At 43.7% G+C, this 15,285-nt stretch overlaps 3 protein-coding genes across 4 annotated transcripts in view; 1 reads left to right on the forward strand and 2 right to left on the reverse strand.

Moving 5' to 3' along the window:
* Window positions 1-2,904: 2,904 nt before the first annotated feature.
* On the reverse strand, window positions 2,905-7,165 carry LOC142895466 (tapasin-related protein-like). Of its 2 annotated transcripts, none has more exons than XM_076036551.1 (8): window positions 7,010-7,165; window positions 6,484-6,660; window positions 6,135-6,407; window positions 5,712-6,041; window positions 4,533-4,880; window positions 4,149-4,241; window positions 3,805-3,824; window positions 2,905-3,682 (listed from the first exon to the last, which is right to left on the reverse strand). In XM_076036551.1, the coding sequence occupies exons 1-8, from the start codon at window positions 7,053-7,055 to the stop codon at window positions 3,671-3,673; spliced, it is 1,299 nt and encodes a 432-aa protein (XP_075892666.1). In that variant the 5' UTR covers window positions 7,056-7,165; the 3' UTR covers window positions 2,905-3,670. The 2 variants fall into 2 exon arrangements, with proteins under 2 accessions (XP_075892666.1, XP_075892665.1); XM_076036550.1 differs by having other exon boundaries at window positions 2,905-3,685.
* Window positions 7,166-7,269: 104 nt separating this feature from the next.
* Window positions 7,270-15,285, forward strand: part of gemin4 (gem (nuclear organelle) associated protein 4) — a 79,791-nt gene continuing 71,775 nt past the window's right edge. The window contains exons 1-6 of the mRNA XM_076036531.1: window positions 7,270-7,451; window positions 7,849-9,894; window positions 9,976-10,132; window positions 10,230-10,500; window positions 10,838-11,521; window positions 12,217-12,452. Of these exons, the coding sequence (XP_075892646.1) occupies window positions 7,442-7,451; window positions 7,849-9,894; window positions 9,976-10,132; window positions 10,230-10,500; window positions 10,838-11,521; window positions 12,217-12,438 (3,390 nt within the window). The 5' untranslated portion in view covers window positions 7,270-7,441 and the 3' untranslated portion in view covers window positions 12,439-12,452. The remainder of the gene's footprint in view (window positions 7,452-7,848; window positions 9,895-9,975; window positions 10,133-10,229; window positions 10,501-10,837; window positions 11,522-12,216; window positions 12,453-15,285) is intronic.
* LOC142895452 (TLC domain-containing protein 3A-like) lies at window positions 12,831-15,263 on the reverse strand. The gene is made up of 5 exons (XM_076036519.1): window positions 14,926-15,263; window positions 14,502-14,585; window positions 14,195-14,414; window positions 14,021-14,116; window positions 12,831-13,243 (listed from the first exon to the last, which is right to left on the reverse strand). The coding sequence occupies exons 1-5, from the start codon at window positions 15,048-15,050 to the stop codon at window positions 12,974-12,976; spliced, it is 795 nt and encodes a 264-aa protein (XP_075892634.1). The 5' UTR covers window positions 15,051-15,263; the 3' UTR covers window positions 12,831-12,973.

Raw genomic sequence — 15,285 nt, forward strand, 5'->3', positions numbered from 1 at the left:
GCTGCCGGAAACCTGTGTTAGAAGTGACAGGACATCAACCCCCAAAGGAAGGAGAGCAAAGAACAGCACGGCGAACTTTTCTTCTCCTCACTGGCTTTGGCAAGACTTCAGCTAAACGCTGGAACATATAAGCAAACCAGCTGGTCAGTCAGGAGAAGCTCATGCAATAAGAGGAAAAAGGAAAAAACACTATCTGTTTCTCACATATCCACCACACTGATGAAGTGACATCAAAAAAGTCACAGAAAATACTTCCCAGTCCTAGTTACCACAAAGGATTCAGTTCCCACTCAAAAGTGCAGATGCCAGACCAATGCAAATACTTTGAGACATATAAGAATTATATGTCCCTCAATAATTATTAATTATACAGACACCACAACTCCCATCTGAATGAATAAGGAAAGCCTGCTATAACATTAAGCAGGTCTACAACAACATTGGATGTTGATCCCCCAACTTTTTATTCACCCCTATTTCAATTTGAACCCTTAAACTGAAAACTGTCCAGTGGAACACAAAGATTTTTGTCTCTGTTGGATATCGCTGAAATCTTGTGTCCCGTCAGAGGGTAAGAGCCACTCTCAGAGCCAGATGCAATAAAATAGCAGCTCAGGGGTCACATTCCAATCGTTCAATTGCAATATGAGAAGCAATCTGGGTAGAGGGGAAAAAAAGAAAAGAGAAAGAAACCATTTTTACAATGCAGGATGTATTAACCAGCCAGCCTCCTCATCATCTGACCTATCGCTTTTCCTTTGGTGGCTGCCAGCTTGTCAAAGTATCTCTCACACACTCTAAAACCCAGAGCCTGTTTACCTGATGTGCCTGTGTGTGTGCGTGTGTGTGTGTGTGCGCTTGGACTACATCCGGCGCCAGCAGTTTTTACATGTTTGGCACACCTTTAAGTCATTTAAAACTGAGAAGTGCACCCAGGGGGCGTTTTGACGCTGTACCGCTGTTTACAGTGATTCCCTTTAAGTCTCCATGGGAACGTAAACAGACAGAGAGAGAGAGAGGGTGGAATAAAAGGTAAAAATACTCGCGGGGTCGTTAATCTCTGTGAGAAGCAAAACAAATCCCACAGCATCACGATCCGCAATGATCCGTCCGTGCCATCTCATGGTGCATATTGTGTTGCATCATTCCAGTGTCTGTGGTGACACAGATGGAATGTGTCACCATCCGACATCAATATTTCACACGCACGACTGTGAAATAATTAAGAATCTGGAAAGTGGTGGCGCCTTGAAAACGACAACAACAACAACAAAGTTAAGAATTTCCATCTATCTATATCTCACCTCTTTGACCTTGTAGGACTCTGATTGGCCCACTCTTGTTCCAGCTGGCGGAAACAATTCAAACTGGAACATTTCCTGACTGATGGGACTTGAAATCTCAACGATCCAGCTGCCTTCTATCTTGCTACACATCTACACAGTCACGCACGTCATCATTTCTGGTAAACACAACCAAGAAATCCCCCTTTGTACAAATCCACAACTTTTTTTTTTTGTCTTGTTTTTAAATATTGTCAAAGTCTTTGCTGCATAGCTGGGGAATGACGCATCCACGATTTTACGATCTGACTTAAACGCTGGCTTTTGCGGCGAGCCATATTATTCATATCTCACTCGCTCTCTCTTGGCCTTATGCAACTGTGGTTGTTTCAACATGAAAACACAGAATGTCCACGACTACTGGCTGACAGCAGCCGACTGTCAGCCAGGCCAGAAACATGACATCATCATCACCCCACAAAGAGTTTCTTTTTTTTATTATTATTATTATTATTACTTGAAGAGAATGAATTCAACTTGAACTCACGGATGAAAACCAAGAACTGAGTCTAAATATAAAGGGCATGAGTCAAGGCCTGTCGCTGAGAGCGCTGATTATTATTGCAGGTCTGTCACAGCTGCTGAAGAGAGGACGGCCTGGCGAGCGGAGCGTCGTTAGAGCTGTTTATTGTTCAGGGATCATAGAAGCTCAGACGGCCAGTCAAGATATTGACAGAAAAGGAAAGAGCCGGGAGGGAGAGGTGAATCTCAGGCATTTGTGGTGAGAGGGGGAAATAGGAGAGGGAGAGATGAGAACTCAGGGATGAAGGCAATCGCTCCCACACAAAATCCATTTTCCATGAATTGTACCAAGAGACGAGTCAATACGCTGTGCAATTCCAGTATTCCAGTGTCATCTGAGGGTGACGGTTAGCCTGAACGCACCCACACATCCCTCCAGCTCATTTAACTTACGATAATGAAGTGCCAGATGAGACGTTGCCACCTACGGCGCAACGGTTGATGAAAGTGAAAGTGTAATCCACACTTTGAATGCAGGTGAAACCTTTAGCGGTTATCACTAACAGGAACCGACGTCGGCTATTTCTTAGAAAATATCAAAAATCAAAACTTTCTCACAAACCTGTGCCCTCTGTCCCTCCCCAAGAGACCAAGTGCTGATTTATGCTGCCTCAAAACATGTGTGTGATCATACCTGAGCCACACACACACACACACACACACTCATAGCCCCGCAGGCACAGGGTGGTGCAGCACTTACACAAATACACATCTGGTATCAGTCGAGGCAGAGCTCTGTTTATCTCTGTAAATGGACTCAGTCTTGACTGACCGGTTTGGGTGCCCTCTGTGTGCGCTCCGTCTCAAAGTTCCTCTTCAGTGGTCCACTTGAAAGGTGGCAGCCGACATGTACAAGCAGTGAGGCTGAGTGTGTTTTACAAGGATGTTGTTTTAGCAGAGCGTGCCCTTAACGAGAGAGCACGGGGAGGATTTCTGCAGGTTGTTTTACAAGACGGTCGGATTTTACTTGCAATTTCTTATTAGAAAAGGAATTCTAGTTGGCATCCGTATTATTCCTTCATTAAATATTTACAAAAAATATTGTGAAATTTACACTGGGTTTTCTTTATTTCAGAAGTTCCGCGTAAATCTACAGATCTTTACTTGTCATGCTGCGCAGCCCCACAAACAGCACATGTAGCCAGAACATTTTCAATTCACACACTTTCTGCAGGGTGACCAAAAGGCGCAAAGAATGGACATTTGTCCTCATTGAACAGTACAGAGATGCAAATTATTGTTCCTAAACATTGGTTAGGTGAATTGTGCATGAAATGGGACCCTTTGTTGTTTACAATATAATTAACCATAACTTGACTTATTTTCACTTTGCTAGAATTTGCTGTTCTAAGTCATAAGGACATTAGTATAACAGCAGGAAAACTGACAGTTACCTGAACATTTTCACAAAATTAATAAAGCCGTGAAGTAAATCCCTCTGTCAAAAGTCTGTCTGCAAAACTAGGAATGTCAAATTTTCTAAACTTTGAATTTTCCACATTCATGTAATTAATTACTTCACTTTAAACTTAAAATGCCAACATTTATCGAACATATTCAATTTCATAGAAACTGTTGTTCAATCATTGTTCAATACGAGCACCACAGTAGTTTCTCTTTAGGTCACACAATCACACAGAAGTAATCAGAAGCAGCTAGCATACCACAATTTTAGAGCAAAACCCAGAGATCAACTGGACCAATCCCAAAATCAAAACAATGTCCTCTTATTAAGACTTGCAAAAACCCAAAAATGATGCAGACCACTGTTGTTTGCTTCCCTTCCAAATATTTCCCAGGACTGCTCAATAGGGTTTCTTCTGCAGGAAACACAGAGACAAAATCAGAAACTATGGAAATTTGTCCAACCTTATACAAACATAACATACATAAAACAAACAAAAAGCTTTTAATCTTCAAAATCTAAATATCATCATACCTGGTGAGAATTCCTTCTTCCTGTGGAATAAATAAATAAACCACTTCGTCAGTCACCGACTCTTTGCATGTCACATGATGTTAATGCAACTTTTAAGTAACTTGAACATAAGGTATCCTTATACATGATATATATGTATATGTATATGTATATATATATATATATATATATATATACATATATATATATATATATATATATATATATATATATATATATATATATATATATATACATGTATATATATATATATATATACATATATATATATATATATATATATATATATATATATATATATATATATATATATATATATATATATATGTATTATTCTTTTTTACCTTGGTGGAGGATGCGCAGCATAACTAACAGGACAGCCAGCAGCACTATGATGAGGACGGCAACAATGAAAGTAAAACCCCAGCTGGTGGGCTCTGTAGAGAGAGTGAACAATCATGTAAGGACGATATTTATCAACCAATTACAATAAATTTCATTCCCCACTTTGTTAAACATGTGTGGTTAAATAATAACAGAAAACACAACAACTCATAAAATTAAGACTTATTGGACCTTAAAAACACGTTAACAGAATTAAATCAAAAACAAAAAAAGAACTAATCACGAGCCATATACATTCGACGTCACCTGTAATCATCTGCTGCCTCCGTGTGGCAGATCAAGGTACTGCAGCGTAATCACTGTACTCCGCGTCCATTTCTTACCTACAACATTTAGGACGAAGCTCTTCCTGATGGGCATTCTGAGGGACTGGTGGGTGACGATGCATGTGTACTCTTTCCCCGAGTCACTGAGTGAAGGCGTGAGGTAGAAGAAAGACGTCACCGCGAAGGTCATGTCCGAGTTGTGCTTGTGGCTCGACAGCAAAGTGTTTGTGAGCACTGTGGGGAGCGGGGCGCCCACCCTTTGGCCTGACACTACTGGGTCGTTCTTATGCCAAACCATGTCTACATCGAGAGGGTGGTAACCTCCTGCCTCACAAGTGATCTTCTGGTCCTGGCCCAGAGTCAGTGTGAGAACGGGTCCCACGTTGAGGGTGACACGTGGAGGCTCTGAAGATAGAGCGGGAAAACGTGTGAGAAACATTTTCCAAGACCTTCTTAAAAGGATTTTTATTTTTAAAACACTGGACGTATAAAAATATAAAAAAAAATATATATATATATATATACATACATACATATATATATATATATATATATATATATATATTTTTTTTTTTTTTTATATATATATATATACATATATATATATGTGTGTGTGTGTGTGTGTGTGTGTGTGTGTGTGTGTGTATATATATATATATATATATATGTAAAAACACAAGACGTTTCGGTGTTCATCCAAACACCCTCATCAGTTGTTTGGTCCACTGAAAGTAGTATTAAAATATGTGACTGTTAATGCTGAGTAATGATTAGCTTGATGCTATAAAAACGTAATTTCTGCGGTTGGCCAGCAGTGGGGAACGGCGGTGAAGCAATCAGGAAATACGCAGAAGGCCAGGCCGTCCCATTTGGTTACCGGGGAGGCGGGTTTGGGTTTGTCTTCTGTCGCCGAATTGAGATACAGCCCTTCTCTCTGGCTCACACATTGGGCTGTCATGTGACCTCAGTCATGAGACCCTTATGTGTCTATAACTGCCAGAGCTACTTAATGTGGACAAAACAACCGAAGAAGGTGTTTGGATGAACACCGGAACCTCTTGTGGTTTTAATTTTTTTATTTTTTTTTTACGTCCAAAGTTTTCTAAATAAAAATCCTTTTTAGAAGAACTTACTACCAGGATGAATCTCCACAGACCGTTTCACTCTCACACAGAGCCGAGCAGTTATGGCAAAATAACAGTGCAATGAAATACAAGACAGTTGTCATTTCCTTACCCTCGATTTGAAGACTTATGTCCACGCTGGCAAACACCGGTGAAACCAAGACTGAACAAATGTACGACCCTTTACTGGTTGCCTTGGTATAGGGGATGGTATAGGAGGCATCTCCGCCTGCGAGGCTCTTGAAGTCAACACCCTGCCCCTCAATGTGCCCCGTCCGGCCTGTATGGCTAAACAGTTGGCGTCTCTCTCCGTGGAATTGCGCGTTCCACTCGACGGTCATGTTTGGTCCTTTGTGGTCGACTGCAAACTGACAGTGGAGCTTCTTGGCGACACCAATTCCTGCTTTCAGTGAGGGGGTCTGAGTTTTCACAACTGTGACGACTGTGAAAAAGGCGTTTGACAAGACAAAGGCACATGAGACTGAGGTTGGAATCAAAAAGTGGCCCTAAAATATAGTGGGTGTGTGAGACTCACCCATTGTGGTGAGTACATCTCTGTCTGAAATGGCCGGCCTGTTGCGGTCGTTCTGACTTGAGCTGGGTCGAACAGAAGGTTGTCTCAGAAGGCTCGTCAATGCAAACAGTCCATTAGTGTGTTTGATGGTAACGCTGAACCAGAAGTTGTAGTCATTGGGCTCCTGCACAGGCCAACGGACGTGGGTGTCAGTTGGACTGTATTTTCGGAGCTCGCATTCAAGGTTCTCTTGGTCTTTTCCCTCTATGTAGCGCCGCAAGTCCAGCTTTGACCCTAGAAAAAGGGGAGGGGGGACAAGTCAGTGGGGCACAGCTATTTTCATCCAGCTTTGAAAATTATGATTTCTTACCAATGACTAAAAAAGTGATGGAACGTGGGTTCAAAGGAGCGTCTCCTTTTTGACCAAACTGCAACATAGCGTCTCTGTAGATGAGCTCAGTATTCGTCTCATTCTTTTCATTCACAGAAACACGCTCATCAATGAACTGACATGGCAGCCATGTCAGCTGTAGAACGCCCTGCACACCTGACAAAAAGAGAAGAAACGGATCAGTCAGCTAAAATAGTAGTAGTAGTAGTACAGTAAGTATAGTGATGGTAGGTAAGCATAGTTGGTTAAAGTAAAAGACCCAAGATGAAATATTGAGTAATGGACTTGTAGTTAACAATAAAACAGTTCCTTAAACTATGGTATACTAAAATAAAGTTAGTATACTATAAGATAATGCCGTTTATTGTGATATTATATTGTGTAAAATCGTAGCACTTCTGAGAAGTACACTGACACGTTGGTCATTTTTCACTCGGGTAATTTAAGTCAAATGGTTTCGTCGCGACGAAGACGTAAATGAAAAAGCTCACAGCTAAAAACCTACCTGCACACAGGTACAAATAAAAAAGTATCTTCAAAATGAGCGCCATTAGGTCTTGAGTTTTTCACTCGAATTGTGTACAGTTCGTGGTCGAAGGACTGGTACTTTCGTTTTCGTTGAGAAAGAAACGTTAAATTTGCCTGCAGATATGTGTTATTTACTCCGCCCTGTGGGCGGCGCTGTGGCGGTTCGTCGGAGAGGAAATAGTCCCTCTTTGGCGTCTGCGTAACCGGAAGCGCTCCATACAAACGTATGAGGCGAGCTTGTAGGGGAACATGCCGCCGACAGTTGACATCCCTGGCGTTGACGGACGTACTGTTTTTGCAGCGGTAGTATAAGTATATGAAATGGCAATTTAGATCCCTTACCGACAAAAGGACAAAATAAGATTTTGCATTTGGCATCATATAACTGTGGAGGGATAAACCGTCGACGATGAAGCAAGGTAATGTCAAGTGTTGTTAAATAGTATGCGGTTCTTGATATATTTTGTTGATGTTGCGATCCGCTCAATTACTGAAGTAGTTATGTTTCTTCGGGCTGCAGTGTCAGTTTTTGCGAACACGATTGCTTCTCTGAAAAACAAAACATAGGCTCTATTTGATATTAAAATAAGTTATTCTCAAGAAAAAGCCAGTGTACTGAGGAAGAGTCTTAGTAATGTATTAATTTCGACTAAGTTCTGGAGGGACATGGATACACAACAGATTAACTTTCAAAATTAGTGTCCATGGTGTTATGTAATTATTATTTTTTTGTTTTATTTTTTTTTATCATTTGGTTGGCTGTCCTCAATGTCCTGTCTCCGTGTTAACTTTTTTCCTGTAATATTTTTCTTCCAGACTTTGCCATCCTCCAGGGTGCTTTTCTCCTGGCTGAAAAACTATGCCTCCCATCAAACCTGTCTTCCCTTCAGAAGGAGGACTGGAGCAAGGCGGTACATCCAATCCTGGATGCCATCAGAGAAGTCTGCGGACAGGATACGCTTTGCGCACATCCCTCCACCGCAACTGCAACAGCCGTGAGCTGGATGAAGAAAGTGGTGTGTGTGGTGTGGCTGAAGCTGTTGAGCAGGGAGAATGGCGAGGACGCGGAGAAGGCCTGGAGGGAGAGCCCGTTCTTCTCCCTGCAGAGTGGCCTTCCTGAAGTCAACCACGTCGTGCTGCTGGAGACAGTGAGGTCCATGGCTGCTGCCAGAGTATTTGCCAGTTTCCTCCTGCACCTCGCTCATCCTCAGATCTGTGCCGAGCTCGAAAGGCTGGTGCAGCACGTGAAGACCTGCCCCACTAGAGAGGACGATGTTCGGCTTTTCCTGGACGTGTGGTGGGAAATGTGGAAAGGCAAAGATGAGGAGGAAAAGAGTGAAGAGGATAAAATAGAAACCCTATTTGCCCGACAAGTTGCTTCTCTCTGCTGTGCATCCGCCAGCGTTTCCCCTCAGGCGGCAAAGAGGTTGAAACTCGACCCGACGGATACATCAACATCTGTACCAACGACTGATGTTCTGCACATTCTGCTTTATGCGCTCAGAGACATCAGAAATAACATATCTTCAGCAGAACTTTGCTTCCAGGCCCTTTCGGTTTCTTTTGATGCACTGTACACAACATTCCTGATAGAGCAAGAGATTGGACTCTCACCCAGGGACAGGCTGCACCATTTGTCTCAAGTTGCCATCATCAAAGAAAGAAATGATGAGAAATTGAGCCCAGAACTTGTTCGGGAGACTCAGAGAGACCTGCGTGCTTCTCACCGCCCATCTCAGTTCGGGTCGAGCACGATCACACTTGGTGAAGCCTTCAAGATTATAACAGAACTGGCTCAGTCTTGGCAGAGCAGCGGCCTCCTGAAGCAGTGCGACAGTAGTGATTCCAGCATCTGGGCTTTCAAACTCGACCAAAGTGTGCAAAGAGTCTTGGGTGCTCTACCTGACACTGTGGATGGAGTTGATGATCTAGAAACTGAGAAGAAAAAACTGAACCAACTGCTGCAATCACTGGGTTCCCCTGCTGTAAAAGTCACGGCCGAAGTTGATGCCAGGATCACCGCCACCATCATCACCCACCGCCTGGGTGATTATCAGAACTTCACAGTTCTGTTTGCCAGTGAGGAGAATTGGTCTGCTGGTGAGGAGCAGTGGATGAAGTGCCTGGAAAAGAACCAAGTGGCCTTCCAGCAGTGTGACACAGTCATCAGACTGACCGCGACCCTTATGGCTAAACTCAACAGCGGTGGCCTGGAGGTGAGCCAGTGCAAGAAGCTAATGACGATCATTGCAGATATTTTCTCTGCACTTTCTTTAGAAGAGAAGAACAGAGCGCTGGCTGACATGCTGGGACTGTCCAGCAGGGGCTTTTTGGGCTGCTCCGTCCCCTCGGCTGTGACTGAGAGGTTTGAAAAGGAGCTCAACATGGCCTTTAACTGCATCATTCAAGGAGGGGGCCGAGCATCAGCGACGGCATCACAGGGAAACTTGAACACGGCGGTTTCATTAGTGGCGAGGGTTGCGTTTCAGAACCCGGAGGCCGCTATCAAGTCTTGCTGCCATTCGGCTATTTTCAACAAGGACGCCTTCTCTCTCATGGCAAACATCCTGCAGCAGCTGCATGGACTCAGAGGACAGCAGACAGGAAAAGATGAAACACAGGGTGGTCCAGAAAGAATGGAGGTCAGCGATGCCGTCAGCGGTTCTGTTCTGCTGTGCACTTGCCTTCGGGAAATAACAAAGACCAAATTGTTGTCGGCCAATGAGAAGGAGCAGCTCGTCAAGTTTGTGGGTTTGCTGATGAAGCCTGTCATGACGGTGGATGGGGATGATAAGAAGCAAAGCTTCCTGTCGCAGCCGGAGGTCATGAACAACTTTGTCCTGCCTAACGTTTCTGCATTGGGTAGGTATTGGTATAATATGATGGCACTTTTTTTTTTTTTATTGCTTATTTTCTTTTTCTAATGCTGTGTGTTTCTTCCAGGCTGCGGCTCCTCTGATATCGAACTGAGCCTTCAACTTCTGCAAGCAGTTTTGTCTGCTGCCACCCAAGAAGCAGAGTCATCTCCAGACTGGATGATGGACTGCTCTCCATTTCCCCTCCTGTGTGTTCTTGCCCAGCTTCTAAACCAGAGTCTCAGGTTGGTGATTTCTATTCATTCATTTTTATTAAGATAAAAAACCTCTTACCTTCAGTTTTTAATAAAACAAAAAAACATATTTTTTATAATTTGCCAGGTGTTGGGAGCAGCCACCAGAGGGCGCTGTTTACAGGTGGTCCATGGACTCCAGGGAACTGCTGGTGTCTGTGCTAAGTACCCTGGGGGGGGTTGTGGGTGCTCATGTGGCAGCCTCTCCCAGCAGCTGGTCCAGAGCTCTGTTCTGGCTCCACAGCCAGGTGGAGGAACTGGACTGGACGGTTCGCCTTTACCTCAAGCCCGTGTGGGGGGATCACTTTAAAAACGAGGTTCCCTCGTCACTGCTGACTGTGTGTGACCTGCCTGAACAGGTGAGAGCCTGTCCCGATTAAAGTGGCCATATTATTGTACAATAAATCATTGTTTTTAGAAGGAAGCTAAAACCAGATGTTCTCACAGGATGTTGTAAACAGTCGACTTAAATTGTTTCTGGGGATCAATTGAGTTTTTGGATAATTAAGCTTGTAGCCAGTTGGGAAGAAAAAAATCTCCAAAATATGTTAAAATATGGCTCTTTTTTTTAAAGAGTCTGTCTTATAACTCAAAGAAATTCCTATTTTTCTTATTAATATTATAGTAAAATCAGTCAAAATGATTTCAGCAGCCAGTATTAAATATTCCTCTCTTGGCCCGCCCCCTCCCCTGTAGGAGTGGTTAGGGTTGGACCTGCCTCAGTACGGACTGGGCACGGGTCTCCTGGCCTGGATGGAGTGCTGCGCTGTGTCAGACCCACTGCAGGCCACCATGTTGTCCTGCCTGTCTCTGGACCAGAGCCGGGCCGACCACATGAGCATGTTCAGCAAAGGCCTGCTGGTGGCTCTGACCCAGACCCTGCCCTGGTGCTCCGTCCCTCAGTGGACCAGGCTGCTGCGACTCCTCAGGGAGCTGATCGCCACCAGCCGCCTCCACGCACCCTTCTCCCTGGAGTACGTGGACTTCCTGCCTCTCCTCGACCTGAGGAAGTTCTCCTGCGATCTGCGGCTGTCGGTGCTCCTGCTGCGGGTCCTTCAGCTGCTCTGCGGGTCCAGCTGCTCCGGCTGGCTGGAGGCAGACGGCTGGGCTCACGTCGGCAGGTTGTACGCCCACGCTGTGAAGGAGATCGTAGGCTCAGTCAGGGTCAAGCTCCCTTCGTCTTCGACCAAAGCACTTGTGTCTAAAGAAATCGCGACCAAACATCCGAAAAAAGGTGACGGCTCTCAGAGTGACCTAAATCCAGCAGATGGAGCTCTTGAGATAACAACAGATTCACAGATGGAAGAAGTGGACATAGTTCCCAGCCAGGAAGTCCTATTTGTCCTCAGCCAACTCTTCTGCCATGTTCAGCACATACAGGTAAGAATTTCCAGCAGTGCAGTAAAGGCATTTAAAAGACTGGCTCAAGTCCAACCAGACCTGTAATCAATTAAACTGAATGTAAACTATATGGAGCACTGCAGCACTTTACAAAAGCACTACCTTTTCCCAACGCCATCTTAGCAGGCGTCCCAACAAGAAATCAAGATCTGGTCTTTGCATTGTTGCACCTCCATCCCATTTACTCACCTCTGACAGGAAATCCTCAACCTCAACATCTTTTATGAGCACTGCAATACCTTTGGGTTTTGTTTCGGTAGTACTGTATTGACCCTTGCCCCGTTTAGTGACGCTGTCTGCCGTGTTTACTCTAATTTTATGTCTCCTTTGGCCCTGTTTTTATATAATATGACCCTTGTATCCTTTTTGTGTTTTTATGGTTCTTAACGTCAGGCCAGAGGACTGCGGGTGAAAATTAGCCTCTGGCTAACACCAGCACATTGACAGGGATGTAAATTAATGTGCACTGTCCTCTTCAAATAAAAAAATAAAATGAACTGCTAGAGGAATTTGTAATTGTCTATAAACCAACATAATAGTCAGAGGCGAGTCAACCAATCATCTGCAGTGCTCAGTGTGCGACATGGCTCGTTCCCGCAGCCAGATAAGGCCTGTTTAATTTAACTACGATCAAAGTACAGTTATTGATCAGTGACTGACTTGTTTTCCCCCAGGTGATGATGCCCGGAGGTCAGTGTGAGCCGTTGTTCCTCTGCAGCCTTGAGATACTCAGCCACTACGAGGCCATCGTGGCTGCTTTCCCCGATGCAGGCACTCTGCTGGAGAGCGACAACACCCGCCACTTCTTCTCCACCATCACCGACAACCTCCAGAACCAGGAGATGAAAGCTGTGCTGCAGCAGAAGATCGCTCAGCTCGTGCCGTCAACAGCTTGAATCTTTGCGTTTTCGTCCAGGCCGATGCGGCCATTATGCTCTGTGGCAGTCTGAGCTGTTTTGTTGATACAATTATGAATTGTTTTTTGTGTCTTATACGATGATTAGCTATTGTCACAGTTTATGGAACAAAAAATAAAAAAAACATTTTTTTCACAGTAATTGTGTCTGCCGCTTCTACTAATGCAATATTGTTTTCATCACATAATTTCAGTCACATTTCATTTTTATAATTAACTTATAATTGCAAATGTATCTATTTTTAAAACTACTGGTCAAAATTGAACAAGAAGACAATCTTTTTTTTTTTTATAAAGTTTTATTATACAAAATAATCGCAACAAAGAAAAAAAACGCACGATTTGGTGTATAATATTTTGAAAAAAAAAATTTAAATGTTAAAAACAAATCTGGATCTGGAAAATCTGGATTCTGAAACTACTTCCTTGACTAAATTCCTCAGAAGGCCTTAAAACATTTTTGACTTCACACTGATCAGGTGGATTCCTCAGTCTGTCCTTGTGTTGCCTCCGTTTCAATCTTGGTTGCCCCTCTTCTGTCTCAGATACAGTCTCTTTGCTTTCCTTAACAGCAGAACAAACCAGTACAGCTGTGGTGCCAGGATCAGCAGATTACCCAGGTTACAATGCAGGGGTAGATGGAAGGCCACCCTGTGCAGGGGAATCCCAAACTGTCGGCCGTACATCCAGTACATGAAGGGGAAGATGAGGATCCGACACGTGAAGAAGCTCACAAGGACCATGATGCCGTTGAGTTTGTGCAGCCTGGAGTTGTCAAGACCCAGCTGGACGTCAGGTGGGTAAGTTCAGGATGAAAAAAAATAAAGGTGGAAACTGGATCAGTATCAGACAAAATGTTAAAGAGGTGCTGACCCCAAAAACGAATTGATTCGATTTTTTTTTTTTTAAATCTATGTAATCATTCTCCGTTTTGAAAATTGACTGGGGCAGCAGGAGACTCAACATTAAAATCTACCAGATTAAAAACTTAATACCCAAAACTAGAAAGAATTTAGTGAACCAAATTCTCCATAACACGTAGTGATGCAGCACTTTATTCTGACATGGACAAGTCTGGTTTTGCCAGAGTATCTAGCATGTGTTTCTATTGAATTGAAATGAATTTGACTTTTTGGTTACAGTGGCACATGTGGCAGAAAAACACGCCATTAATCTCAATAATTGCACACGCTGAGCAGTACAGAGACTTTTTCTGGACATTTGAGTCTGATGCTGATGGGGCCGTTCACTGGGTGCAGTTCTTTCCCTCTGTTAAACTTGATAATTGTTTCCTGGATTTAAAAAATTGCACCTGACCTTTTATAGACATAACAATACATTTAAATGTGAGGCTTTTGTGATTGGGTTGATAAGATGGTGTGCTTTCTGTGGAAGACACGTCACTAAATTTGAAAGTGATTTCAACTCTTTGAAGCAATGTCTATACTCATGAAGGTAACAATGGTCAGAACCTCAAAAACTCTCCCTCCATACCATTATACATCCATCCATAAACACTCCACTTGCGATGGGTCAAGCTTTATGATTTTGAGTTATTTTACCTGGATGAGAATCTTTCCGATGGTGACAAAGGGGGTACTGAACTCTGTTGTGAACAGGCAGCCGACAAAGAAGTCCCCGAGACCTCTTCTGAAGAACTGAGAACCAGAATTAGTTCATTTACTTCATGACACTCAAATCTCTGATTGCGAACTCACCCCCTCCAGAGGACTTACCAGGGTAATGGGCAGGCAGATGAAAATCAGCACCAGGTGATGAAGCACCAATATCCACTCCTTCACAAGGAAAGCCTTCACAGTCCGGAAAGAATGGCCCTGGGGTGACCTGGATTGACCTTTGACCTTCTGGGTATAGTAGTGTGTCAGGTACATGGCGTAGATGTCGTGGGCCATGTATGGAGCTCCAAACAAAGCAAACCAATTGACCAGCCAGTGGCTGGACACAGACCAATCAGCATTCAGATTAAGTATATGAAATATATATATATATGATATTCTCCTTTAGTAATCTCAAAAGCCTTACGTGTCAGTCATGGTGTCTCTGCAGGACGTCACCACTGTGACTCCAGCTGCCATGGCCAAAACAGCATGAGTGGCGGAGACCAGCCTAAAGAGTTGGAAATATGAACAACACACATTTTAACGTACCGTATGATTGTCACTTTTCAGACCGATGCTGTTAATAAGCGGGGAAAACGATTAATGATACGGGACATTTAAATTTGTTTTTAATTTTGTCAACAAATATCACTGCAGTTTACACATTTCCCCCTTCCTCATTAAAATGATATATGAAGACACAATTTGGTTCTTACGCTACCAAATGGTTCAACTTAAGAAGAGAACATAAAAATCAGTCAAGTAAGCCACATCGGTTAAAGCAGACGTTTAAATGTGTACTTCATGAATTCAGTACAGAGAGACGTGGGAGTGTCGGCGGTGCAGACCTCTCACTGACGCAAACCACGTCGGCATCGTTCCAGTGTGAGAAGTTGTATCTGAGGAGTTTACGGCAGCTGAAGAAGAGGCAGGGGAACGCCACAGCTCCGCCGACCAGGGCACGGGTCCCCATCACGAGTCTGCCAACGCTTCCTGGTTCCGCTACAGCGCCTCGGTGGCTCCTTGGTGGCTAATTTAGCGACTAGCTGGCGCTAACATTTGTGTGTTGATGGCTAATGTAGCAAACAACCACTGTTAATAAGTTAAAGAGCTCCCACTCCCGAGCTAAACTGCCGCCATGACAATGTAAGGTGTTAACGCGAGTGGCGATTTAGCGTTCTGCGATTGGTCGGTGAGATTATGCTTTC

The sequence above is a fragment of the Nelusetta ayraudi genome, unplaced genomic scaffold (genome assembly GCF_046127955.1).
Source record: "Nelusetta ayraudi isolate G7.1 ecotype Tasmania unplaced genomic scaffold, CSIRO-AGI_Nayr_v1 ptg000048l, whole genome shotgun sequence".
Classification (NCBI taxonomy): Eukaryota; Metazoa; Chordata; class Actinopteri; order Tetraodontiformes; family Monacanthidae; genus Nelusetta; species Nelusetta ayraudi.

Coding starts and splice junctions, on each gene's coding strand:
- LOC142895466 (XM_076036550.1), bottom strand. CDS start 7,055: ATGGCGCTCATTTTGAAGATACTTTTTTATTTGTACCTGTGTGCAG. Junction 6,042..6,134: donor AGATGTACTCACCACAATGG/GTGAGTCTCACA, acceptor CCTTTTTCACAG/TCGTCACAGTTGTGAAAACT. Junction 4,881..5,711: donor CATAAGTCTTCAAATCGAGG/GTAAGGAAATGA, acceptor CTCTATCTTCAG/AGCCTCCACGTGTCACCCTC.
- LOC142895452 (XM_076036519.1), bottom strand. CDS start 15,050: ATGGGGACCCGTGCCCTGGTCGGCGGAGCTGTGGCGTTCCCCTGCCTC. Junction 14,586..14,925: donor GTGGTTTGCGTCAGTGAGAG/GTCTGCACCGCC, acceptor CCAACTCTTTAG/GCTGGTCTCCGCCACTCATG. Junction 14,117..14,194: donor TCTGCCTGCCCATTACCCTG/GTAAGTCCTCTG, acceptor TCTGGTTCTCAG/TTCTTCAGAAGAGGTCTCGG.